This window comes from Salvelinus fontinalis, chromosome 16, assembly GCF_029448725.1.
Source record: "Salvelinus fontinalis isolate EN_2023a chromosome 16, ASM2944872v1, whole genome shotgun sequence".
NCBI classification, from domain to species: Eukaryota; Metazoa; Chordata; class Actinopteri; order Salmoniformes; family Salmonidae; genus Salvelinus; species Salvelinus fontinalis.
This window is the reverse complement of record NC_074680.1, coordinates 15,618,441-15,645,875: the sequence shown is the minus strand read 5'-3', so window position 1 is coordinate 15,645,875 and position 27,435 is coordinate 15,618,441. Positions and strand designations below refer to the sequence as shown.

The following is a 27,435-nucleotide window of genomic DNA, read 5'->3' as shown; positions in this document are numbered from 1 at the left end:
TCCCACTGCTCCGTTCTAAATATACAGGAACCAAACAGTGATTACTGCTAGCATAAGGCATGTACTCACTAAAAGCAGACTGACCTTTCACCACACAGAGTAGTACATCATGTATGGGGGGCCCTCCCTTCACACATTGGCACTGCAGTCAAGACACTATTACAGGCCTGTTGCTTGGAGACAGCCCTACTTAGCGAGGGCTACGGCGTGCGTGTTTGTCTTTTTAATCTGTGTCTGTGCTTGTGAGCGGGTAGTACGTGCCTCTCTGTCAAGGGAAGGAGTGGGGTTCAGGGGAGCCCAGCTGGACTCTATCCCCACAGACCTCACCCTTATCCTCTCTACCCCCTCCTCTTGTCTACGCGGTATTCAGTTTGTTGATAACGATATCAGCCAAATTATGTTGAATCTTGACATTTCAAACCACATTACTACTTAATGAGAACACATTCATGGTATTTAGTTTAAGAGAATGAACAAGGTAACCTGGACTAATTTGAATGGGAGCAAATGGCAGATTTTTTCCCCCATCCATACCCCAGTAGACCTCACATGACCGCTGCAAAACCTCATGCTGTGTCCCAATACCTCTGGCTTGTTTATCTGCCTTGTCTGAATGTAAACGTTTCCATAAAGTGTAGGCTCGGTTATTTTTTTAAGTTATTTCCAGTGCATCGAAATGTGCTTACGTGTGCGTTTGACGCTATGTGTCCGCTTAAAACATTACTTTTCGGTCCTTGCAAGTTGTCGTTATCTCATATATTAAGCATTAGCATTAATCGGTTAAATTAGGCATTGAACTTCAATCCTGTAAGAATCCTGGATCTAGCTGTTGCGACAATTTTTTAATGTTTTTAATTTTTTGTATAGAGATCTCAGAAAAATGCGGTGTAACAATGTCATATTTAGTGTCTCCTTATGTTACGGGGTGAAAACAGTTTTCATGGGCACAGAAATCCAAAATAATAAATGTGTTTGTAAAATCAAATGTGTCTAACCGAAAGTGTCACCTTACCTTGATGTGGTTCTTCAATAATTTTGCATAATATTTGGTGCATGCGCATTTAGTGTCCAGCTGAATGGTTACGCTGTGATATTTTCACACATCATCATCTGATCCAGGAAGGAATCTTTCGATTGATAGTCCAATGACGAACAGCTGTTGTGATAGCGCATGCGATGCAACAACAGCCCAAGTGTTGGAAAAAAGGTGTTCGCTAAGGAATGTGTCTTATTCGTTACACCGGTGTTCCTGGATCCACGTTGGATCTAATATCCCTAGCGAATTGATGTTGATCATCTGTTGTCTGCATGATTTCCAGCAGGGTCTCGTTAGATTTAACAGAGAACGCATCAAGGTAATGTGTTCATGTTTTCATATGTATTTGTACCTCGATTGGACAGTCTTCTGAGCACAATTGTGTAGGGTAGATTATTGTGCAACACCCAATTCTCTAATTATTCTAGATATAATGACCACAAATTACGTAGCCTAGTGGGCTTATTAACAGTATTATCTGGTAATGAAATAACATGAAAAATACATTTTGTTTTCCATGGTCCACCTACAATTTTAAACAATACAACTGGCTTGACGTAGCCTACTTGAATTTGCAGCTACTGTTGGGGGCATTATGAGGACGACAACATCTGTTGGCTTCAACTTGGCTTTCCATACAAAACCTTCCATTAAAAAAAGAACCTAGTTTTTGGTCACTTAATTATTTTAAAAACAGCAATGGTGAGATTCAAATAGTGAGATTAATGCAACAGAAAAATCGCCGTGTATGCATCCAATTTATTTAGTCACGCGATGCTCACATTATTCTCACATATTTTAGTATGTAATAATAATTTGAATATCAATGCATTGGCAAGGCCTAAAACATGCATTATTCTTAGTGGTAATGGCCTACTTTTTTCTCTTCATATTTTGCATGCTTTTGTGGGGCAGGGTGTTCTATATTAGGCCCTGTACAGTGCCTTCAGAAAGTATTCAGACACCGTTTCCCCCAAAAAATTAGTTACAGCCTTATTCTAAAATGGATTTAAAAAATCCTCAGTAATCTACAAACAATAACACATAATGACAAAGCGAAAACAGGTTTTTAGAAATGTTACCAAATGTATTAAACATAAAAAATCTGATGCCTTATTTACGTAAGTATTCAGACCCTTTGCTATGAGACTCGAAATTGAGCTCCGGTGCATCCTGTTTCGATTGATCATCCTTGAGATGTTTCTACAACTTGATTGGAGTCCACCTGTGGTAAATTCAATTGATTGGACATGATTTGGAAAGACACACACCTGTCTATATAAGGTCCCACAGTTGACAGTGCATATCAGTGCAAAAACCAAGCCTTTAAGTCAAAGGAATTGTCCGTAGAGCTCCAAGACAGGATTGTGTCGAGGCACAGATCTGGGGAAGGGTACCAAAAAATGTCTGTAGCATTGAAGGCCCCCAAGAACACTGTGGCCTCCATCATTCTTAAATGGAAGAAGTTTGAAACCACCAAGATGTTTCCGAGAGCTGGCCACCCGGCTAAACTGCGCAATCAGGGGAGAAGGGCATTGGTCAGGGAGGTGACCAAGAACCAGATGGTCACTCTGACAGAGCTCTGGAGTTTGCCGAAAGGCACCTAAAGACTTTCAGACCATGAGAAAAGAGATTCTCTGGTATGATGAAACCAAGATTGAATTATTTTACCTGAATGCCAAGTGTCACGTCTGGAGTAAACCTGGCACCATCCTTACCGTGAAGCAAGGTGGTGGCAGCATCATGCTGTGGGGATGTTTTTCGGCCACAGGGACTGGGAGACTAGTCAGGATCAAGGGAAAGATGGACAGATCAAAGTACAGAGAGATCCTTGATGAAAACCTGCTCCAGGAGCGCTCAGGACCTCAGACTGCGGCGGAGATTCACCTTCCAACAGGACAACGTCCCTAAGCACACTGCCAAGACAACACAGGAGTGGCTTCAGGACTCTGAATTGTCCTTGAGTGGCTCAACTTGAACCCAATCGAATATCTCCGGAGAGACCTGAAAATAGCTGTGCAGCAACACTCCCCATCCAACTTGACAGAGCCTGAGAGGATCTACAGAGAAGAATGGGAGAAACTCTCCAAATACAGGTGTGCCAAGCTTGTAGCATCCTACCCAAGAAGACTCGAGGCTGTAATCGCCGACAAAGGTGCTTTAACTAAGTATTGAGTGAAGGGTCTGAATACTTACAGTTGAAGTTTAAAGTTTACATACACCTTAGCCAAATACAATTCCTGACATTTAAGCCTCGTAAAAATCCCCTGTCTGAGGTCAGTTAGGATCACCACTTTATTTTAAGAATGTGAAATGTCAGAATAATAGAGTGATTTATTTCAGCTTTTATTTCTTTCATAACATTCCCAGTAGGTCAGAAGTTTACATACACTCAATTAATATTTGGTAGCATTGCCTTTGAATTGTTTAACTTGGGTCAAACGTTTCGGGAAGCCTTCCACAAGCTTCCCACAATAAGTTGGATGAATTTTGGCCCATTCCTCCTGACAGTGCTGGAGTAAATGAGTCAGGTTTGTAGGCCTCCTTGCTCGACACATTGTTTTTGTTCTGCCCACAGATTTTCTATAGGATTGGGGTCAGGGCTTTGTGATGTCCACTCCAATACCTTGACTTTGTTGTCCTTAAGGCCAGCAGCATACCACCCTGCATACCACTGCTGGCTTGCTTCTGCAGCTAAGCAGGGTTGGTCCTGGTCAGTCCCTGGATGGGAGACCAGATGCTGCTGGAAGTGGTGTTGGAGGGCCAGTAGGAGGCACTCTTTCCTCTGGTCAAAAAAATATCCCAATGCCCCAGGGCAGTGATTGGGGACACTGCCCTGTGTAGGGTGCCGTCTTTCGGATGGGACGTTAAACGGGTGTCCTGACTCTCTGAGGTCATTAAAGATCCCATGGCACTTATCGTAAGAGTAGGGGTGTTAACCCCGGTGTCCTGGCTAAATTCCCAATCTGGCCCTCAAACCATCATGGTCACTTAATAATCCCCAGTTTACAATTGGCTCATTCATCCCCCTCCTCTCCCCTGTAACTATTCCCCAGGTCGTTGCTGCAAATGAGAACGTGTTCTCAGTCAACTTACCTGGTAAAATAACGGTAAAATGAAATAAAAGCCATTTTGCCACAACTTTGGAAGTATGCTTGGGGTCATTGTCCAGTTGGAAGACCCATTTGCGACCAAGCTTTAACTTCCCGACTGATGTCTAGAGATGTTGCTTCAATATACCCACATAATTTTATTTACTCATGATGCCATCTATTTTGTGAAGTGCACCAGTCCCTCCTGCAGCAAAGCACCCCCACAACATGATGCTGCCAACCCTTGCGTCACGGTTGGGACGATGTTCTTCGGCTTGCAAGCCTCCCCCCTTTTCCTCTAAACATAACGATGGTCATTATGGCCAAACAGTTCTCTTTTTGTTTCATCAGACCAGAGGACATTTCTCCCAGAAAAGTACGATCTTTGACCCCATGTGCAGTTGCAAACCATAGTCTGGCCTTTTTATGTCGGTTTTGGAGCAGTGGCTTCTTCTTTGCTAAGCTGCCTTTCAGGTCATGTCGATATAGGACTCGTTTTACTGTGGATATAGATACTTTTGTACCTGTTTCTTCCAGCATCTTCACTATGTTCTTTGCTGTTCTGGGATTTATTTGCACTTTTCACACCAAAGTACGTTCATCTCTAGGATACGGAATGCGTCTCCTTCCTGAGCGGTGTGTCGGCTGCGTGGTCCCATGGTGTTTATACTTGTGTACTATTGTTTGTACAGATGAACGAGGTACCTTCCAGCATTTGGAAATTGCTCCCAAGGATGAACCAGACTCGTGGATGTCTACAATTTCTTTTCTGAAGTCTTGGCTGATTTTCTTTTGATTTTCCATATAATGTCAAGGAAAGAGGCACTGCGGTTGAAGGTAGGTCTTGAAATACATCCACAGATACACCTCCAATTGACTCAAATTATGTCAATTAGCCTATCAGAAGCTTGTAAAGCCATGACATCATTTTCTGGAATTTTAAAAGCTGTTTAAAGGCACAGTCAACTTACTGTATGTAAACTTCTGACCCACTGGAATTGTGATACAGTGAAATAATCTGTCTGTAAACAATTGTTGGGAAAACGACTTGTGTCATGCACAAAGTAGATCTCCTAACCGACTTGCCAAAACTATAGTTTCTTAACAAGAAATTTAAGTAAATGTAAACTTCTGACTTCAACTGTATGTAAATGTGATATTTCAGTTTATTTTTAATACATTTGCTAAAGTTTCTAAAAACCTAGTTTTGCTTTTTCATGAGGTATTGTGTGTAGATTGAGGGGGAAAACAATTTTTATACATTTTAGAATAAGGCTGTAACATAACAAAATGTGGAAAAGGTCAAGGGGTCTGAATACTTTCCGACTGCACTGTATGTACATTTATATAAATGATACAATTGTATAAGGTTGTCCTTGAAAATTACAATTAAGCGCTTGAAATAGTTCCTGAAAGTCCTTGAATTTGACTTGACAATATCTGTTTGAGCCCTGCTTAAAGGATTATAGTCCTAGACCTATGTTGTTGTATACCTGGATTTAAGGGTATATTTGCATATATGCACTTTTATTCCTCTATGTATCCATGTGGAATTGCATAAATTCTTATTTACATTTCGAAACATTTTGAAATGTTGATCCCAGTGTCACACGTTGGTCCCATTTCTTTATAGAAAGACCCATAGGAGGTCAGTTGTAGGTTGATCATGAGCAACTTTGTGTTGCTGATGTCTTTGAAAATGAATGTGTACCAAGATTGCAGTCTGAATGTCATCTTGACATTTGACACACGATCTCTCTCCCTAGCCCAGTCTTATTCTAGCCTGGGGGGGAATCATATACCGGCCGACAGAGAGTGGCAAACTGTGTCTTGAGTGCTATGATGTTGCACCAAATAGCCTATTCCATGACCATAACGTTTTAATCAATGTTTTTACTGGACTGTAGGCCTAGTTGCCACAGAGGTTTTTTTGCACCCAACATGGCACTGAACAAATACATGAGTAACAATAACCCATTCAGAGTTGACTGATATCGATATGGCCTACCAATGCATCAATCAAACGAGCCCCTGTTCAGTTTTATTGATATTGTGTTTTATTTACAACTTTGCTAACATTGAATTACATGCCTGGGCATGTCTACACATTCACTGTCAGTCATTGTAGACATATTCAACACATTTGTTGGAAGAGTATGTTCTCAGTCACTCCCAGCACCATTTTCCTTTTGTCCACTGTTTGTGACTAGCCTAATTGGCCCATTTCAGTACAGATATTGTGGGGGAATTTTAAAGGGGTAACCATTTTTAAATGTAACCCAGTTTGCTCAGGTTTTCGGTCCAGATTTCCAACGTAATGTGAAGATGAGGCCTAGCTTTTCCAATTGCAAATAGACTCATCTCATTATTCACTCCAAAGTTGTGTGTTTGCGTGAGTACGTTTTCTGGTTATTGCTTCTCTTCCTGCAACTTGTATCGAAGGTTCCATAATGCCTTTTTTTCTTTGTGTTCTTATGGATAATATGGTATGTCCATTTAAAATCCCCAAAAAAATCAAGCCTAATTTATGCACTGAAGTCGGGCCTAAACCATGCATTGATGTCCGTGTGAGATGTTTTTTAAACATTTGAGTTGCGTAAATTTGAAGTTGGTTCAGCCATTTGAGAATGTGATTTATTCCCAGAACATGATGATGATAGGGTAAGTAAACCTAGCCTAAATTATATGGCAGTTCTGTTGCCCCACATAGTGTGCAGTTTGTGCTACAATACTTGACTGAAACAACTTGGGTAGGGAAAAACAACTCTGGCTGTGCTGCCTTGCATTACAAGTTTAGAAACCCAGGTACAAACAACATTGGCAGGATTGACTATAAGAAATGTAGACCTACTATTTTCACACACTTTAGAAATCATTAGGACTTAAACTGGACAAAACCCATTCTGTGCAAATGTGGCTATGTTTTGAAGAATGTACGTACAACTCATCATGGCTTTCTGACTGTGTTGTGTTGCTAGGATGATTGGAGCTATCTGTCTTTTTGGCTCACTGATACTGAACCAGTTTCATACAGAGCTATGAGCTCATTTAGCCCACATGTTATCGGCTTCATTGGTTTAGTCATTTTTTTTTTTTTTTTTGAATGGCCTATAGAGATTGTAGTTTAAAAACTCGGGCAACTAATAGGTTGAAACATTCCTTAATCCTATTGTTATAAAGCATCTGTGAGCAGTGTCTGTCTCAAGTTTTCAATGCTTGCGTTTTGCCCCATTCAAAACCCTCCCTCAATGTAGCCTGGCTATTCTACATGGCTACTATGTTGGGAGTTTCACTCAGTAGTATTATGCGATTAATGTATTTGCTTCGGTGAGACATATTTTTCTTCCATGATATTCCATAACTTTTTTAAATGTGTGCCTCCATTTCTGTTTGCAAGTGAAAACAAAAAAACAATATTAGTAATATTAACTAGTCTCATATGATGTCTAGCAGCTCTGACTTGACCCTAATTGGAGATGATGTCACAGTGCAAAATATAGACCCACTACTAGCGCTAAGAAAAATATGCAGGAAAAGGTATCGAAGTAATATTTCCTTGGCACTTTTTATAGCTCCTTCGTGTGTCCAAAGTGCCCCGCACTGTAATGCATGTTTTTCAAAGTATAGGCAACCTGTAGAAATACTTTGTTCTGTAATCTGGAGAAATAAAGTGCCTTTAGCGCCATCTGCTAGTAGTTCTGCTAGTGTTGCATGGCACCACTAATCCCATTTGTCCCTGTGGTCCACTTTTGCTTGATGTGCTTGCCTTGTATGTATGAATCACTTGTTTTACCTTTCACAAAATCTATTGAGAGCTTTCAATTATCAAGTAAATGTTGCACTGTAGATTTGAGTGTGTAATAAGATGGGTGAACATGTTACTGTGTGTGCTTATTTTATTTTATTTATTTTATTTGTATTTTATTTCACCTTTATTTAACCAGGTAGGCTAGTTGAGAACAAGTTCTCATTTGCAACTGGAACCTGGCCAAGATAAAGCATAGCAGTGTGAACAGACAACACAGAGTTACACATGGAGTAAACGATAAACAAGTCAATAACATGGTAGAAAAAAGAGAATCTATATACAATGTGTGCAAAAGGCATGAGGTAGGCAATAAATCGAGTAATTACAATTTAGCAGATTAACACCGGAGAGATAAATCATCAGATGATCATGTGCAAGAAGAGATACTGGTGTGCAAAAGAGCAGAAAAGTAAATAAATAAAAGCAGTATGGGGGGTGAGGTAGGTAAATTGGGTGGGTAGTTTACAGATGGACTATGTGTGTAAAGAGAGTAGAAGGGATGCATGGGCTGGGAATCATGATTAGATCAGAAAGATATAGCCTATTTTTATTTATTTACATCCTCAATATGGGAATGTGCCTTTGGCTTCACCGCATGGGGCATTCACTGATGAACACTATGACACCTATTGGCCAGAAGCGCAGTAGTTGAGCGCTGAAGCCAATTAATGTTTTTTTGCTTTCCTTAATATTTTTATCCCAGCAGCACTGTAGTAAACCTACACCACTAGCTGTAATGGGACAGGTGTAGTGTATCATGAGTTGGCAAGTATCTATTAACTATGGATGAGGCAAAGAAATTGAATGATTCACTCATTCAAACACATGACGGTGTGCAATTCCTCTATTTGGTGATGTTCCCATTCACTCCTTCATTCTTCTTCTGCATCTTTCTCTCTCGTTGTGGTGTTATAAGCCTTGTGAAATGATTCTGCACAATCCTCCAGACTACACTGTCTGTGGAGTCTTCAATAACCCAGGCTGCACTATGTCTAAGACAGCATAGCCTACCTCTCTGCATATACTTTAGTCACCCCAAAGGTTTTTGCAGTCCCCACCTCTCCTCCCCTCCTTACCAGCATGTAGCCTAAACACTACAGCACCAATTAATCAAAGGAATCAATTAATCTTTAATATGGTGGCAGGCAGCTGAGAACATGGCTTGAATGCAAAGAAATGATCTTACTTTCAACAGTGCATATTGCATTGGGTCAATGCCAATGTATAACTTCTGTTTTTCATTGGTCAACTTGATTTTCTCCTATTGTGAATCAGGTATTTGGTCCTCTCGTGTTTTCCCCTTCAAGGCGTGAGAAACAGGCCTAGCTAGACTGAGACATCATGACTATTTAGCCTATACCGTCGTTTTGAAAGGAAAACATGAAATCAATTTAATTCCCAATTAATTGTTTTTGTATCCCAAGATTTTCACAGTATTATCCAAAATACACGATATAATCAAAAGTATGTGGACATCCCTTCAAATTAGTGGATTAGACTATATCAGCCACACCCGTTGCTGACGTGTGTATACAATTGAGCACACAGCCATGCAATCGCCATAGACAAAGATTGGCAGTAGAATGGCCTTACTGAAGAGCTCAGTGACTTTCAACATGGCACCGTCCTAGGATGCCACCTTTCCAACAACAGCTCAGCCGCGAAGTGGTAGGCCACACAAGCTCACAGAACGGGACCAACAAGTGCTGAAGCGTGCACCGCGTAAAAGTCGTCTGTCCTTGGTTGCAACACTCAGTACTGAGTTCCAAACTGCCTCTGGAAGCAACGTCAGCGCAATAACTGTTCGTTGGGAGCTTTGTGGAATGGGTTTCCATGGCCGAGCAGCCGCACACAAGTCAGGATGCCAGGAGAACGCTACCTGCCGAACACACAGCGCCAACTGTAACGTTTTGTGGAGGAGGAATAATGGTCTGGGGCTGTTCTTCATGGTTCAGGCTAGGCCCCTTAGATCCATTGAAGCGAAATCTTAACGCTACATCATACAATGACATTCTACATGATTCTGTGCTTCCAACTTTGTGGCAACAGTTTGGGGAAGGCCCTTTCCTGTTTCAGCATGACAATGCCCCCATGCACAAAGTGAGGTCCATACATAAATGGTTTGTCGATCGGTGTGGAAGAACTTGACTGGCCTGCACAGAGCCCTGACCTCAACCCCATCGAACACCCTTGGGATGAATTGGAATGGCGAATACAAGTCAGGCCTAATCGCCCAACATCAGTGCCCAACCTCACTAATGCTCTTGTGGCTGAATGGGAACAGGTCACTACAGCAATGTTCCAACATCTAGTGGAAAGCCTTCCCAGAAGAGGGGAGGCTGTTACAGCAGCAAAGGGGGGAACAACTCCATATTAATTCCCTTGATTTTGGAATAAGATGTTTGACGAGCAGGTGTCCACATACTTTTGGTCATGTACTGTAATTCGTTACTCAAATGTTAATCAACTAATGCAGCCCTAATGTGGATCCTTGCTTGTTATTTAGGGATGGGGGCTGCTATTCATTTTTGAAGAAAGAAAAATCATAGGTGTATTTTAACAATGAAAAGGCTTTTTCTAAATTAAGTGATCTATGTGACATTGCTACACACAAGGCAATACCCATTGTCTCACGTCAGATGGTGTCACTCCTCCGTGACGCTCGTCCCTCAACCCATCAGTGCAGGTGGAATTGACACGTTAACGTACGTAAAACAATGGGATATACCATGACATTTGAAATTCTTAATTCAGTGAAACAGCTAACTTTTGATTGTGGATTTTATGATGTGAGCCCTGTAAAAATACATACCGTAGTAGCCAGGTAGTAGTAGTAGTAGTAGTACCTGGCCAGGTAGCCTACATAACAAATGGAATCTACAAGTTTGTCTAAATACCGTGAGTCTGTATGGCTACTCTCTTTCACTCTCCCTCCCGTGTAAAACTCACCAGCCCCTACCAATTGCGCTGCTGCAATATTATGCGAATAGTGTGTCACTTGGCATAATGTAATTACTCTTGGTTTCACAGATACGGCTGTTGGTAATGCTGTAACCACTGTCTTTTACCAGTTTCAGGTCTTTGTCTCCAGGTATGCTGTAGTTGATGTTTTGGTGGGGTATCACAAGGCGTCTTTTCTTTTTTTCCCCCTTCTCTTTCAGTACTACAAACATGTTGTCCAGGGCGTGGAAAAATTTGTTCAGAAAGTGAGTTTCTCTTCTTTTATTTTTACCAGTCCCAAACAGAGTAAAATAGAACACATATGTGCTACCCATATGAATGGGATACTTGCCAATCATAGGCCGTTCACCCCACAGACGCTAAACAGCCTTGTTGTGTTGACAGTGCAAGCCAGAGTATAAGGTCCCAGGCCTGTATGTCATGGACTCCATCGTGCGGCAGTCACGGCACCAGTTTGGCCAGGACAAGGATGTGTTTGCCCCGCGCTTCAGCAAAAACATCATCGGAACCTTCCAACATCTCTACCGCTGCCCCTCAGATGACAAGGTGGGGTCACAGTGGGACCAAAGACAGCTCTCTGGTGTCTCTATTCAGAAACACTGTTCTAGCTTTCACCTCCTCTTCTACCTCTGACTACACATGTCCTCTGTATTGTTAGTGATAGATCTGGTCTGTAGCATTGTTTGAAAAACCATATTATCAATGAATATGCTATTTTCATACTCTAAATTTGTATACAGCATCAACTTTTAGACAGACTCATTCGCTGCAGGGGTCTAGTTTTAATTGGTTGTGTCAGTCAGATCTTGTCTAGGAGCTTATTCTTTCGTCCGTTGTGTTCCAGAGTAAGATTGTCAGGGTCCTCAACCTCTGGCAGAAGAACGCCGTCTTCAAGAGTGACATCATCCAGCCGTTGCTGGACATGGCTGCAGGACTGCCCCCTCCCAGTGTCACCCCAGTCATGACCAGCCGGGATGCTGCAGTCAACACGCCTGGTCAGTCACACAACACATCCATAAGACGTATAGCTCTATACTGACACCTGGTGGCGAAATAGTCCTCTCTCCTGAACTGACACAAAATACTCAGGCTGCCTTGTGATTAGGTATGGCTCTTTAATCAGCTTCAAATGTAGATGTTTGTTTTATTGTTATTGATTTCTCATGATTGATGTTCTGTGTTTGTGTCTAGGTACCCCAGCGACCCCGGCCACCCCAGCCAACATCGTATCCAGTCTGCCTGACTGGGCGTCGCAGTTCTCCAACACAGACACTGTAGCTGCAGTGGCCCAGATCCTGCAGAGTCCACATGGCCAACAGGTCAGTCTGCACAGCATCTCCCTGATCCTCAGCCTGTCAATTCAATATCTAATTTGAAGCTCAGAGACAGACACTGCCTCTTCAGATTGTTGTCATGTTTTAAAGGGATACTGCAAGATTCTGGTAATTACGTTTTTCTTACCCAGAGTCAGATGAACTCTGCGTGCATTATGAATGAAGTTGGAGATAATATTGGCTCATAAACTAACTGATGTTCCTTTGTTTACAAAACGTTCCTTTGAAAAATGACCAGATGGAGCTCTGCAAAGTCTCCTACTCTAACCCTGTCTATCTGTTTGTGTATCTGTGTAACAGCTCCAGCAGCTGGTGCAGAGCCTGCAAATGCAGCAGCAGAAGCCCCAGCCTTCTCTGCTTCAGGCGTTGGATGCCGGCCTGGTGGTCCAGCTGCAGGCTCTGACGGCCCAGCTCACTGCAGCCGCCACGGCCAACCCCATGCAGCTCAACCCCCTGGAGCAGAGGATCTCCTCCTTCAACAAGGTGAGAGATCAAGGCCACATACATGGAATGGTAGTATGTTTGGTTGTTAACTTTTAAATGTTTTGTGTGATAACTACGTACTACGTGACTCTCAGATCTGTATTTTAATAATTGTCTTTCTCCATTTGTTGCAGAAAATGTTGGGCCATTTTGACTTTGGGAACGATTCAGAACGCTCTGAAGACCCCAAAAAGGACGCCCAATCATCCCAGATGTAAGCGTGAACATCAACCTAAAACATCTAAGATCCTGTGGAACAGGGCTTTCAAACCCTGTTCCTGGAGAGATACCCTCCTGAAGGTTTTCAATCCAACCTCAGTTGTAACTAACCTGATTCAGCTTATCAACCAACTAATTATTAGAATCAGGTGCTCTAGATTAGGGTTGGCGTGAAAACCTACAGGACGGTAGCTCTCCAGGGACAGGGTTGGAGAGCCCTGTTGTGGAATATGTCACCGGTTGTGTGTATGCACTTTGAATGCCCTCTACCTGTGTGACGGAACAGTAGTTAATTGAACTATTGACCCGTCTCCCCTGTGTCTTCCCCGTCTCCCTCCAGGCCCATGGTGTCTGACTCCATCTTCCACCAGCTGGCTGAGCAGCTGCAGCAGCAGAACCTGGAGCACTTCCAGAAGCAGCTCATGGAGCACCAGCAGAAGGTACCTACATATCACCTCCAGAGATTTATGGAGTCACTTATTGTTTGCTTGTCATATCCATGTATTGAAACCCTCTTGACAGTATAACCTTTTGACTTTAATCCAGTCCATGAACATGGAAGGGCAGGATGGAATATTTGGGTCTGAGAACACGGCCATGCCCCAACAGAGCAGCAGCCAATCACAGCACCTGGCGCCGCAAAACAAGATGGACGACTCAATTGACAACCAGCAGCAGGTAAGTCCTTGTTTCCCTCACTGACTTTGGCTGAACCAATATTTATAGTACCAGTCAAAAGTTTGGACACCTACTCATTCCAGGGTTTTTCTTTATTTTTACTATTTTTATACATTGTAGAATAATAGTGAAGACATCAAAACTATGAAATAACACATGGAATCATGTAGTAACCAATAAAGAGTTAAACAAATCAAAATATATTTTATATTTGAGATTCTCCAAAGTAGCCATCATTTGCCTTGGTGACAGCTTTGCACACTCTTCGCATGCCCCAAAGTTTTTTGAACACTTTTTGGTTACTACATGATTCTATATGTGTTATTTCATAGTTTTGATATCTTCATTATTATTCTACAAAATAGAAAATAGTAAAAATAAAGAAACTCTTGAATGAGTAGGTATGTCCAAACGTTTGTGTGTGTGTGTGTGTGATAAATAAATATTCTCTGCAATTGTTAGAGCTCTGTTGTCTTTGTAAGTAGACCACTGTTGTCTTTGTAAATAGAGCTCTGTTGTAATGATGCCTGTGTTATAGGACATGGACCTGGATGACGGGCCAGAGATGGAGGAAGAGCGCTTCGAACCAGAGGACAAGAAATCCAAGATGGTCGACACGCGGTCAAGAACACGGTCTAGGTCACGATCAAGGTGAGTCGAGGGACCCAATCTGATTGAAACAGTCCATAAGGCTGCCTGAGACACTTTGCAGAGTCGTAGATTATAGCACCACCATCCATGTTGATCTTACCACGACTACTGGCATCACAATTACCTTCAGAATAACCCTCTACTCTAGATCTCCCAGGAAGAGACGGTCCAGATCACGGTCAGGCTCTCGGAAACGGAAACACCGTAAGCGGTCGCGGTCACGCTCCAGAGAGCGGAAGAGGAAGTCGTCGCGGTCCTACTCCAGCGAGAGACAAGCCCTCGAGCGAGAGAAAGAGCGTCAGAAGAAAGGACTGCCTCCCATCCGATCCAGGTTTCTCAGTGGTAATATAAGCTTTCAATACAGCTTTCAATACAAGCTTTCCTCTTCGCTGACCCCTTCACCTTGACTAATAACTCCTACCCTGTTTCTGTGTATCCCTAATCATAGAAATGTCCACAGTCACTTCTTTCTTTATATTTTTTAAGTAAAATGTTATTTGTTACATGCTTCGTAAGCAACCGGTGTAGACTAACAATGAATTGCTTACTTATGGGGCATTCCCAACAAAGCAGAGAGAAAAAAAATTATAGAAAAATACACAATGAGTAAGAATAACTTGGTTAGATACACGGGGTACCAGTACCGAGTCGATGTGCAGGGGTACGAGGTAATTGAGGTAGATATGTACATATAGGTACGGCAACAGGATGGATAATAAACACTAGCAGCAGCGTATGTGATGAGTCAAAAGAGTAAGTGCAGGGGGGGGGGGGGTCAATGCAGATAGTTTGGGTAGCTATTTGGTTAACTATTTAGCGGTGTTATGGCTTTGGGGTAGACTATGTTCAGGGTCCTGTTGGTTCCAGACTTGGTGCACACTTACCACCTTTTAATGATTTAAGCCACCATCTCCTCTCTACCTTGTGTCCTCAGTGTGCAGCACCACTCTGTGGGTGGGACAGGTGGACAAGAAGGCCAGTCCGCAGGACCTCACCAACCTGTTTGAAGAGTTTGGTCAGATTGAGTCGATCAATGTGAGTAGAGCATCCTCCCCCTCTCTCTCTCCGTCTCCGAGTGAGCCTGAGTTGACTCCATTAACCTCTGCTCGTTATGTGGTTTAGCAGGCGTTTGTCACCTCTGACCTGAGGGAAATGTGAATCATCGCAACTTTGTCCAGTTTAAAGGACTCACTTGGCTCTGTAAGCCAGAGCAGGCACTTTTTATTAGCAAATTCTGGCTTTACTGTGGGTTATTAACTGCCTAACCCTCTTACTTTCATCCACTCTTTGTCTACATCCCTCTATCTCTTTCCTTCTATAGATGATCCCTCCTCGTGGCTGTGCCTACATCTGTATGGTCCACAGACAGGATGCCTACTGCGCAAGACAGAAACTCAGCACTGGTTCATTCAAGATCGTCTCCAAGATCATCAAGGTGAAGTCCATTATATTTCATTACAGTTTCTGCTCATTTTTATACTATGCCGCCGAGGTTCCCCCGCTCCATTTTGTACTGTGATGTGATTGCCATTTGACTGCAGTCAGGACATGCCCTCCTGTGTGTGTAATGTTTTTACATTGCTTGGGCGCCTTACTTACCATACCACTCACCTCATAGCAACTCAGCTGGTACATATTTTATTCTCTCCTGTTGGGACTCAAATAGCCTCAATATTTCTGCTCTTTTATGCATCCCCTGACAATTGTATGTTCTGTATGTATGTGTGTGTTCTCTTGCTGTGTTCAGATTGCGTGGGCGCTGAATAAGGGAGTGAAGCAGGAGTATAAGCAGTTCTGGGACATGGACCTGGGGGTCACCTACATCCCCTGGGAGAAGGTCAAGCTGGACGACCTGGACGGCTTTGCTGAGGGAGGCATGATCGACCAGGAGACTGTCAACGCCGGTGAGCAGACACAGCAGGCTACATGCTGATGCCCTGTCATGTACAAACACAGGACACGCAGGATCAACACTAGTGATGACTTATAAACAAACAAAAGACACACACACACATATATATATACACGTACACACACACTGAACACACACACACACACTGGATATACACATATGTACACACACACAGGAATTACAAGCTCAACACTAATGTTCACTCATAGATAAACAGGAGACACATTCTCTCACCCACACACATTAACTCTCTTGACACTAAACATATTTCCTGACATTTGCTTATTTTTGTTAAGATTTGGGTTTATCAGAGAAGGACTTACCACAGAGAAACATGACACTGGATAAATAGACCCCAGCAGGGCATGGTAGATGTGACTATCAAATCAAATGTTTTTAGTCACATGCGCCAAATACAACAGGTGTAGTAGACCTTACAGTGAAATGCTTACTTACGAGCCCTTAACCAGAAATGCAGTTTAAGAAAATAGGCATAAGAAATAAAAGTAACAAAAAACGAACATTCAAGTGTCGTACATTCAATCTTATTCTCTAATCCTCTGTTTTATTTTTACTGTAGAGTGGGAAGCAGCCAAGAATGCGCCAGAGCCAATGAAGGAAGCTGTGAGCCAAGCTGTGAGCGTTGAACCCATGACAGCCACCAACACCCAACAGACCCAAAAGGAGGCTTTCAGCCAACAGGAGGCTTTCAGCCAACAGGAGGCTTTCAGCCAACAGGAGGCTTTCAGCCAACAGGAGGCTTTCAGCCAACAGGAGGCTTTCAGCCAACAGGTCTCCATGATGCCTGTACAGGTACCCAAACCTCAGAGATCTAACAATAACTAACATTCAACGTTTAAGCATAAATACGTTGTTTTGTGCGTTGCTTTCATCATCCTTTAAATGTGTGTGTGAGTGAGAGGGTGGAATTTACCGGGCCCCTCACATTTCCATTTCTTCTGTACTAAGCGTCTACCATGAGGCCAGTCAGTGGTGTGAAACTGAACACCATAGTCTTCCTGTGATTAGTGCTAGCTGCCTGCCCTGTCTGTGGGGTGCTTAGCCTTAAGTGTTTAGAGTGACCTCAGGTTTCTCTTCTTGACTCCTTTGTGATGGGGTTGTTGAGTGAATGCAGGATACCCAGCCCGTTTCTTTGTTCTTGGGTGGGCCTCATGAGAAGGTTTGGCTCAGTAGGTGGGGGAGGTGTTTAGGTAATTAGTATTCAACTCACCTCAGAGTTAATCTGTGTCTACTAGGGATAGTAAGTAGGGATATGCCTGGTTATTCGAATATCTGAATGGACGTTGGTATTCGATTTACTAAATACCTCAAATATATAGGCCTATTTTAACAATGAAGAGACATTGTCTAAAAATAATTATAAAAATATGTGACATTGTTATATAGCCTAGAAGGACAGACGATGACATTTGTATAAAATGACAGTTTGAGTGCACCCCATAAAGACTCACCGGTAGCCCACACACACGTTTCACACTTTTATCTTGTTGTTATTGTCGGTCAATCAGTGGCGCTAGTCAGAGGCTCCATGTGTAGCAAGTGAAGTGGGAGATTTCTAGTCGACGCAAACTGGAATAAAAATGGTGGATTTAAGTTGGCTAAATGAGAAGGAGTAAGCTACAATGATCAACCAACAGGTAGGCTGTTGTTTCCTATGGAATTGTTGAACTTTAGCTAGCTAGCTGGCTACTGTAGTTAGCTAGCTATTTTAAAGTGATTTGATGCAGTCAAGACAGGCGCACTATCAGATGGTATGATAGATAACCTATGGCAAGAACAAGTTTGTCTAACTAGCGTGAGTCGGTATGGCGCCTCACTCACTCACTCTCCCACACACCCCTGCTTCTCTCTCGCCACCCCCCCATATTATATTGTTTGAATAGTGAAATGATTTCAAATGCTCATCCCTACTTCTAAGCTCAGGCATGCATACCTACCCACACACACAGGTTTAAGGCCTTATTCAACTCGTCAGTCAGCTCTTACATCTCAACAGCCTAAGCATTTTAATGTTGTTCACAGTGTTGGTCTTAACCTGATTATCAGTGGAAAACTATTGTTCCTCTAAATTCTGTGATTTGATTGTTAAACGATGTTCCAGAAATCACAGCGCATCATTGCATATTCATCTCATCACTTATTTCAATAGTTTAACTCCCCTGTCTGTCCCCTCTCAGCTCCCTGTGGCTCAGGCTGTCCCTGCCGTGGGTCTTGTGCCGCCATCCTTCCCTGTTTCCATGGCGATGCCTCCGCCAGGATATGGCCCCCTGCCCCCCTTCCTCAGAGCAGGTTTCAACGCCTCCCAGCCTCCTCCAGGTAAACACAGCAGTCTGATGCAGCTGCCAGTGAAGAGTATTGAATGAAAGAATATATATATATATATATATTGTTTAGAAATCCAGATAATGGTGTGTTTCTCCCTCCTGTAGGATTCATGCAGGCAGCAGGTGTTCCTCAGCAAGCAGGCATGGGCTCAGCTCCTATATGTAAGTTCTGCATGACCTGACTGAGTCTGTAGAAGTCATTACAGGCATTACATTTGGAGTAAATATTGCCTAAAATGTTGTACGGAGCCAGCGACTTGCTTTATTTAAACATACTTTATTTTTTTTTAAAGATACTGCTCTATATGTTCTGTTCCGCTCCTGCAGCTCTAGTGCCGGCCTCCATGTCGCAGGCTCAGGACAGCATGAAGGACTCCCCATACAGAGCTACTATCCCGGGGAGCTTCATGCCCTCTGCCCTCCCTGGACAAGGGGTCTTCAACCAGCTTCAACCCGGAGTCCAGACGCAGCAAGCAGCCAATGACAAGATGGGCCAATCTGCTGATGGCATGGATGCAGCTGCAGAGTTAGTACTGCAAGGTAAAATGATACCAAACAATAACCTAGGGTTTAGGTGAAAGTTTTGACTTTCTTTTGTTTGTTCTTAATGACTTTTGAAAAGCTTCTCACATTCTCAAGACTTTGCTGTTAAGACCTGCTTTTTACTGTTAAATAATCTCTTGTGTTCCTCTTTCTCTAGGTATGCAGAATGCAATGAGTCGTGGTATGGGTCTTCTGGGGATGCACCCCTCAGCTTCCCTTACCCACCCCCTGCACCAGCAGGGCCTGCCTGGCCAGAGGATGCCTGGGCTGATGCCGCTGGACCTCCGGCCTACTATGCTCCAGGGTGCCGGGGCCCGGTTCCCCCTCCTGATGCAGCAGGGCCTGTCCCAACAGAGCCTCCTGGAAGCATCCCTCCATGCCCAGGCCCGCGCCAGAGCGGCCTCCCAGATGGAACGCTTCAACAGGGCCGAGGAGGCCTTCAACCGGGGGCCCAACCCCCCAAACGAAAGCATGTCCAAGGCTGAGGACGAGCCTTCCTCTGGAGCTGACGATAGCCGGCAGGGGGGGGACCAAGACTACCGCTTCCCTCCGCCCCAGGAGAAGCAGAGCACAGGCCTACTGAGGACCCCTCCCCTGGAGCACAGAGAGTCCATGGGTGGAGGAGCTGGTGGTGGTGGTTTGAGCGGAGTCAGACCTGCCCTGCTCCAGACCCCAGTGAGAGAGCCAGCTAGAGACAGCGTGGCAGGGCGGCTTCAGGCCCTCGCCGGCTTCACCCCCCAGACCCAGAGTCGCTGGGGGCCACTCAGAGGGGACTTTGGTGAGTGTGACATGCGGAGCTCTCCGGCCGCGGTCTCCAAGGGCTTCCAGGAAGTGCGCCCTGGCTCTAACCAAGGGCAGAACTTTCCCAACCGCTTTGAGAACCAGAACCGCGCTGGATCAGCAGGAGGGGTAGGAGGAGGAGTATGTACTGGTGGTGTTGGAGGGGGCCCGGCGTGGAGTCGTGGTGGAGTTGATGCTGCAGCACCGTTCCCTGATGCTGGCATGCCCCAGGACTTGGATGAGTGCCGGCGTCCTTGGGACAGGCAGCAACGGGACAGGGACTTTGACTTCAGGAAGGAGATGAATGGCAGCCGGCGTGAGAGAGACAGCCGTGAGAAGGAGAGGGAACGCGAGAGAGAAAGGGGCCGTGAGCGTGGTAACCGTGAACGAGAGCAGGAGCGTGACCGGGAGAGAGAGCGTGAAAAGGAGAGGGAGAAGGATCGGGAGAGGGAACGTGAGAGGGACCGTAACAAGCGTGGAGCCTGGACACCCCTTCTTCCTCTACCACAACCCCTGCTCCCTACTCCTACCCTGACCCCAACCCTCTCCCTGACCCAAGGCAAACCTCAGGCCCTGCTGCAACTACAGTCCAAGCTTCAACCTAAACCTGGACTCCTAACTAAACCGGGTCTGCTTCAAACTCCAACTCTCCTAACTCGGTCAACATCTCATGTCTCAACCAAGTCTCTTCTTCAAGCCCCATCCCAGTCTCTTCTTCAAGCCCCATCCCAGTCTCTTCTTCAAGCCCCATCCCAGTCTCTTCTTCAAGCCCCATCCCAGTCTCTTCTTCAAGCCCCATCCCAGTCTCTTCTTCAAGCCCCATCCCAGTCTCTTCTTCAAGCCCCAACCCAGTCTCCACCTCTAACCTCTCACCAGTCATCCCAGTCTCCACCTAAAGCTCCACCCCAGTCCACCCAGTTTCCAACTCAAGCCAAGAATGAAGCCCTCCCCGGTCCTGTGCCCCAGGCAGAGTTCCATTCCTCTTCCCAGACACATGTTTTCCCCAAGTCTGAGTCCTCACCCCAGACCCAATCCTCTCCTCAGAACCAGTTACCACCCCAAAACCAGGCTTCCCTTCAGGCCCAGTCGCGGCACCCTGCCCATTCCCCTTTCCAGACAAAGTCCCCTCCCCAGGGCCAGTCATCATCATGTGCACAGTCGCCACCCCAGGTGTCCCCACAGGCCCCCCGCACCCCAGAGGAGATCACTGACACCCAGGGGGAGCCAGAGAAACCCCGGTGGGCCAACGAGCCAGAGAAACCTCAGGAAGATCCTGAACCCATGGTAGAACCTCCATCTCGGTGGGTCAATGGAACAGGGTCGAGGATGGACACTGACACAGTGGCTGAGCCCACCACTACCCCGTCCCCCACTCCTGCACTCTCAATGTCACTGGTCCTCACACACAGCCCTGTGGAGCCCCAATGCCTGCCGGAGCCTCTGGACCAGCAGCATCCCTCGCAGCATGTCGCCTCCACAAAGGATGTAGACAATGGACTGAATGAGCCGATGGAGGAAGCTGAGAAACAGCCAGTGGTAGAGAAAACAGACACTGAGGGGACAATCATCACTCAGTAGGTAAAGATAATTTTGTAAAGTTGTCTCTTCTCTGTACTCATGTCAGCGACCCAATGGACCCTGGGTAGTATTTCACATAATATTGTCTGATAACCTAACAATTGATTTTATCTCTCACATAACGTGTACTTCAATAGATGGCTCGCTAGCTGATTAAATGGTAGGTGATTTTTTTTCTTTCTTTTTTTTTTAGTTATGCCTCCCTCACGATTTTAAGCAGGGTGAACTTTTAATGAAAATTGCTTGCCAAAATGTTTGAATTGTAAATGAGAAAAAGAGCTTTGACCTTCCTATGGAAGAGTGTACGGATCCTGGCTGTTTCCAATGGATTAAATCCAGATGAGGGAATATTTGAAAACAGCTGTCGCTGGCCTGTTTTGTCTCTTCTTTTAAATTATGCTGCAGCAACGTTTTAAATTAATGCCTTTGTGGTGTCCTATATGCTTCTTGTCTATAAGCAGAATATAGCCTACGTACAGTGAGAACAGTACAATTGCTTCTAAAAAGGAACATCCTAAAAGATGAAAAACATGACCTGTTATCCCTAAAATAAATGTCTGTGATTTGTGCATCATAATGCAGTGATTCAAAGGACAAAGTAAAAACGTAACACAATAATAGGGTGGATGTTGGGTGCATTCTGTTTTAGTTTGAAATAAACATGCTTTGTTTGTTAACATGCTTTAGGACTGTATTTTCTGACCCAGGACCAGTGGAGTCATGTTTTACACAGACGCTACATGCATTTTGCGGTGGTGTGACAAACAAACAGCTGTGTCACTGCAGTAGTTAAGCCATCTACTTGATGTTGTCGTACCCCATTAAGTCAGGCAGGATGTCAGGCACGTGCCAGTGCTTTGACATCAATCTATTCTATCTACACCGCTCTTTAGTTTGTTGTTTGCGACCATGGATTAATTTGTTTATGACTTAGTTTCTGCTCATTCTGTACTTTCCTATGCTTTTGTTGGGTGGGTGACTATTCGGGATCGGATCGTGCCTTTTTGAATTGATTATTGTTCAGCATGATGCCTCCAAATACACCACACTATGCTCAAAGTGCTGCTTTGATTTTCCTGAGACTGTACAGCCCCTCAGGGAGACGGCAGTCTGTCCAGCAAGCTGGTAACACAGACAATTATCTCCCTTGTCTGTCTGTGTGATCATAGCTGGCCAGTCTATACAGCGCTTAGCCTGTGTGTAGGGGGAACCAACCAGTCTGTTTACTCCATAGCTGTGTGCATGCAGGCCTGTAGCCATTTATTCTTCTTTGTCTTGTTCTCCATACTACTTCAGTGCATTTCTGTTGAGACTTACTATACTACCAGGAACGTTTCAGTAGTCTGGATTTCTCAGACAAGCAAATGTTATAACAGAGTTGTGAAGTTGAATAAAGTGTAAGGTACATCAGCATATATTTTTTTCTTCTTATTGTCGTAAATCCTAATCAGGACCAAGTTAGAGACCAGGGACCTCGTTCCACACACCATCATTTTTGTGTTTGACAAGATCAGCTTTACCTCACAGTGCTCTGAGTATTTTCTCTTTCATGAGATACAGACATTTGCTTTGCATCATCTGTGGTTTTGTTACTTTTTTGTGTAAAAAATATCTTTCATATTCAGTAGGCTTTAGATTCTTTGTTTTTGTTTATTTAGCTAGTTTTTGGGAACAAGAAGTGATTAACATCAATACAATACATTACATTTACATTTCATAATAGAGAGATAATTGATTTTAAAGGGATACTTCACAGTTTTGGCAATGAGGCCCTTTATCTACTTCCCCGGAGTCAGATAAACTTGTGGATATCTGTATAAGATACCCATAGACTTCCATTCATTGCGCTAACGCTAGTTAGTATTTGCGCAACTTCCTTCAACCCACACATAGAGACAAATATGGTATCCATAAGTTTATCTGACTCTGGGGAAATAGATAAAGGGCCTCATTGCCAAAATAGTGAAGGATCTCCTTAAGGAATATAAAAAATATATATAATATTCCATTGTTCACCCCTTCCAAATTTCATTTAAATGGTTCTTCTCCCTTTTAGTTCCATTTGAACTTGCCTCCCAGTCAATGTCTCCGACTCCTTCTGGGTCCCCGTTGGGAGGACTATTCACCTATGTTAACCTCGCTCTCAGGAAGAAAAGAGTTGCTGGTGTACTCACTATAGGAAGCGATTTCGAAATAGTCTCCCCCTGTGCTCTCACGCTCCTTCTCGTTCGATAACTGACTGGTCTCGCTCCGATTGCTTGTCTTTGAGCTTCTGCTGCTTGCGTTCCTGTCCTGCTGGCTCTTCGCTGGAAGCTGCCTGTCTTCTCTCTGTCGGGTGGGCTATAGATGGTTCTACTTGGTCTCCCTCTTCCCTTCTCCCTATGTGCATAGGACTGTGCAATCGAAGGAGGAGTGGTCGTTTTTATCACAGTGTCCATTTGCTGGTGTTACATTCTCTGGCCTTGTGGTCAAGGGATCCACAGCTCCAGGACTTGATGGTTGTGCATTATTTGGCTTGATGGTCAGCAATGTTACTGATGAAGCAACATAGGAGCTGTCCGGGGTAGAAAACCCTACCACCGTAGGGCCCCAAGCCGATTGTGTTCGGCACCTCTTACAGCTCTCCCGTCCTTGCCCTCTTCAACTTCACCCTGTGTTTCTCACGCCCTACCAGAATACATACTTATCTACGGGCTTCACGCCTGGCTTTAGAATGGTGCAGAATCTCTCAAAGTGGTCAACGTCTTTGTCAGTCAATCTTCCCATCCAGAACTTATTCTAATCCATGTTCATTGAAGATTCCACCTGCCAGTGCTTCCACTTCTCATCATGTGACTTGGTTGCTTAGACTTCCAGGAAGTGGCGCAAAGGTGTCTCTGCATTGACAACTAGCTCATGTTCCTTCCTATTAGGTAAGGCTGTGAAATGATAGATGTCACTGGCATTAATCCAATGACACTGAAATAAAAGCTTATCCCCTGCATATTCTCTACTGGGAGCCTCACTTTCTCCCACATATCACCCGGGCCCAGAGCTGGGAGCCATGATGGTAAGGCTTAAGTTGGCTGATCACTCTGGGAGATGGGGAGGGTGGACCACAGCTTACTGTCTACATCCTGAGATTGTGTGTTCACTCGTTGAGTTCAAGTGAACACACCATTACACCCCCTGGCATTCAACCTCTCTGGCCTATAAATCAGGCTAGAGGTGCGATAGACAGTTGGAACACAGAAGACAGCCCACCACTAGAGACATATCTGAACCCTTAACTCTCCTTAGGGAACCTACTCATACTTTCCTAATCATACCTTTCTAAGGATAACTCCCGCCTTAGTACGTTGTAATAAAGGTACGTTACCGCCTGTGAGAGTCATCAGCCATTCGTTTTCTTTATATATTCAATCGAGTTTAGAACATGTTTTCATGGCTGACATTTTGAAATTCAATAGGCCCAACCAAGGACCTTGTCAATTCCACACTGTACATCATGTCTCGGTACTTACGGTCAAATGTTTCAGCTGTGAGGCAATATACTGACCTAGCACTCTCATCACTGCACATTACATTTGTAGTGCAAAAAGTCTTATTACCATGGCAGAGGATTGTTCCTCAGAAGATACGCATAAACCAGCCATCTGGTGCTTGCTGTTGCCATACTGCCGCATAGCAGAACAAAAAGAGAGGAGGAGGGATAGGCTAGAGAGAATGGGGGATGGGGGGGGGGTTGCCCGCCGCATCTCCTCCAGCCCACTGCGATGCCAGAAAGGCGCTCTGTGCCTGGCTGGGGGAAGTGCTTAGTCAGCAGAGCTCTCTGTCTGTGAACACATCTCCCCCTGTTTAACGGCAGGAAATAACATCCTTTATTGACTATAGTTAGCTTGTAGTGCTAACCAGATACATGCTAATCATATTCTGTCTCATAGATTTCTGGGGCTAGTTATTGTAGGTTATCACTGATATATATATATATATATAGGTCTAGTATACATTCCCTACCAACTGAGCCATGGTCCTGTGTGGCTGTTGGTAGAGCATGGCACTTGCAACGCCAGGGTTGTGTGTTCGATTCCCACGGGGGACCAGTACAAATTAATTTGAAAATGTATTCACTAATTACTGTAAGTCGCTCTGGATAAGAGCGTCTGCCAAATGACTCAAATGTAAAAATGTATAGCAGCCAAGTTAAAAGAGCAGCCCTTTGCTACTCGCAGTGTATCTCGATGCAGCATACAACCTACTACAGTAGTTGTTCTACCTCCGACTCAGTCAGTCAATGCAGATGAATGACGGAATCATGACCAGGGCTTGTCCTCTCATTCAAGAGGCTTGCCCCTGAGTTGCAAAGATGAAATCTGTACAGAGTCATAGAGTACTAAATCCTTCCTCCCACCACCTACTGTACCCCTCCAGGCAGTCTGGTCAGTTCACTACTTACTTCCCAGCAGGAGACAAGCAGGCTGAGACCCAGTAAACCAACATCTGGCCTCAGGGGTGGAGGAGAGGAGGCTGCAGTACACACACAGAAAGCAGGGGTATTAGTTAACATGTTTAATTGGTAGCACTGACTTAAAGTTAGGAGCACCAGAAACAATCGTTTTAATTGATTGATGCTATGAATTCTAGCTACTTCTGAAGTACATGTTGTGCCTATTTTGAGCCGGATCCTGCTGGAACAAGATTCGGTACCTCTGTTTTGGACTGCTGCGTTCCGGAACCTATTTGCCAGGATTCGGTACCTTTCGTGGCATGAACAATTAAAAAAACAGAGTTAAATCAGATTTGACTCTTCTTAATTCTTCTGCGATGGAAACATGTAGTGGTGAGATTCTGTAAGGCTAACGTTTCAGCCTATTAATGATAAATGTTAAATAGAGGCTATTACTATATAAAATAAAAAATCACTATTGTAGGCCAACTAATCTGTAAGTACAATCAATGAACCAACAGCATTGCGCTACGGTGTTCTCTCCCAGCCTCATGGATAGAACGTTTATTGTAGAATAAGCTACCCCAGTCCATACAGTATGCATAATAATACATTACACACTGAAAGGTGATTTACTAGTTGGTAAACATTTTCATTTGACCAAATAAATCAAATCAAATGTTATTTGTCACATGCGCCGAATACAACTGGTGTAGACTTAACCGTGAAATGCTTACTTACAAGCCCTTAGCCAACAATGCAGTTTTAAGAAAATATTAAATGTATGGTATTTTTTGTTTTTCTGCCGCGTTAAATATTTGGAAGGCTATGTACAGTGCATTGGGAAAGTATTCAGACCAGGTGACTTTTTCAACATTTTGCTACGTCACAGCCTTATTCTAACATTGATTAAATACTTCCCCCCCTCATCAATCTACACACAATACCCCAGAATCACACAAAAAACTGGTTTTTAGAAATGTTTGCTAATTTATAAAAAATAAAACAGACAAGTATTCAAACACTTTGCTATGAGACTCAAAATTGAGCTCCGGTGCATCCTGTTTCCATTGATCATCCTTGAGATGTTTCTACAACTTAATTGGAGTCCACCTGTGGTAAATTCAATTGATTGGACATGATTTGGAAAGACACACACCTGTCTATATAAGGTCCCACAGTTGACAGTGCATATCAGTGCAAAAAACAAGCCTTTAAGTCAAAGGAATTGTCCGTAGAGCTCCAAGACAGGATTGTGTCGAGGCACAGATCTGGGGAAGGGTACCAAAAAATGTCTGCAGCATTGAAGGTCCCCAAGAACAGTTGCCTCCATCATTCTTAAATGGAAGAAGCTAAACTGAGCAATCGGGGGAGAAGGGCCTTGGTCAGGGAGGTGACCAAGAACCAGATGGTCACTCTGACCGAGCTCCAGAGTTTCTCTGTGGAGATGGGAGAACCTTCCAGAATGACAACCATCTCTGTAGCACTCCATAAATCAGGCCTTTATGGTAGAGTGGCCAGATGGAAGCCACTCCTCAGCCCGCTTGGAGTTTGCCAAAAGGCCCCTAAAGGACCATGAGACCAGGTTC

The 27,435-nt window shown here is 44.1% G+C and overlaps 1 protein-coding gene across 3 annotated transcripts in view; it reads left to right on the top strand.

The window, feature by feature from the left end:
- The window catches only part of LOC129812697 (rho guanine nucleotide exchange factor TIAM2-like), a 159,390-nt gene that overhangs the window by 15,655 nt on the left and 116,300 nt on the right, over positions 1 to 27,435 (top strand). For 2 of the 3 annotated variants that reach the window (XM_055864498.1, XM_055864499.1), the window contains exons 3-20: positions 11,098 to 11,142; positions 11,282 to 11,443; positions 11,742 to 11,892; positions 12,089 to 12,216; positions 12,532 to 12,714; positions 12,849 to 12,928; positions 13,274 to 13,373; positions 13,480 to 13,611; positions 14,150 to 14,262; positions 14,411 to 14,604; positions 15,197 to 15,297; positions 15,584 to 15,697; positions 16,010 to 16,166; positions 16,755 to 16,987; positions 18,373 to 18,511; positions 18,625 to 18,681; positions 18,847 to 19,059; positions 19,220 to 22,097. In XM_055864498.1, the coding sequence (XP_055720473.1) occupies positions 11,318 to 11,443; positions 11,742 to 11,892; positions 12,089 to 12,216; positions 12,532 to 12,714; positions 12,849 to 12,928; positions 13,274 to 13,373; positions 13,480 to 13,611; positions 14,150 to 14,262; positions 14,411 to 14,604; positions 15,197 to 15,297; positions 15,584 to 15,697; positions 16,010 to 16,166; positions 16,755 to 16,987; positions 18,373 to 18,511; positions 18,625 to 18,681; positions 18,847 to 19,059; positions 19,220 to 21,420 (4,422 nt within the window). In that variant the 5' untranslated portion in view covers positions 11,098 to 11,142; positions 11,282 to 11,317 and the 3' untranslated portion in view covers positions 21,421 to 22,097. Of the gene's footprint in view, positions 1 to 11,097; positions 11,143 to 11,281; positions 11,444 to 11,741; positions 11,893 to 12,088; positions 12,217 to 12,531; positions 12,715 to 12,848; positions 12,929 to 13,273; positions 13,374 to 13,479; positions 13,612 to 14,149; positions 14,263 to 14,410; positions 14,605 to 15,196; positions 15,298 to 15,583; positions 15,698 to 16,009; positions 16,167 to 16,754; positions 16,988 to 18,372; positions 18,512 to 18,624; positions 18,682 to 18,846; positions 19,060 to 19,219; positions 22,098 to 27,435 lie in introns of those variants that run through there. The other variant, XM_055864497.1, reaches the window with a different exon arrangement.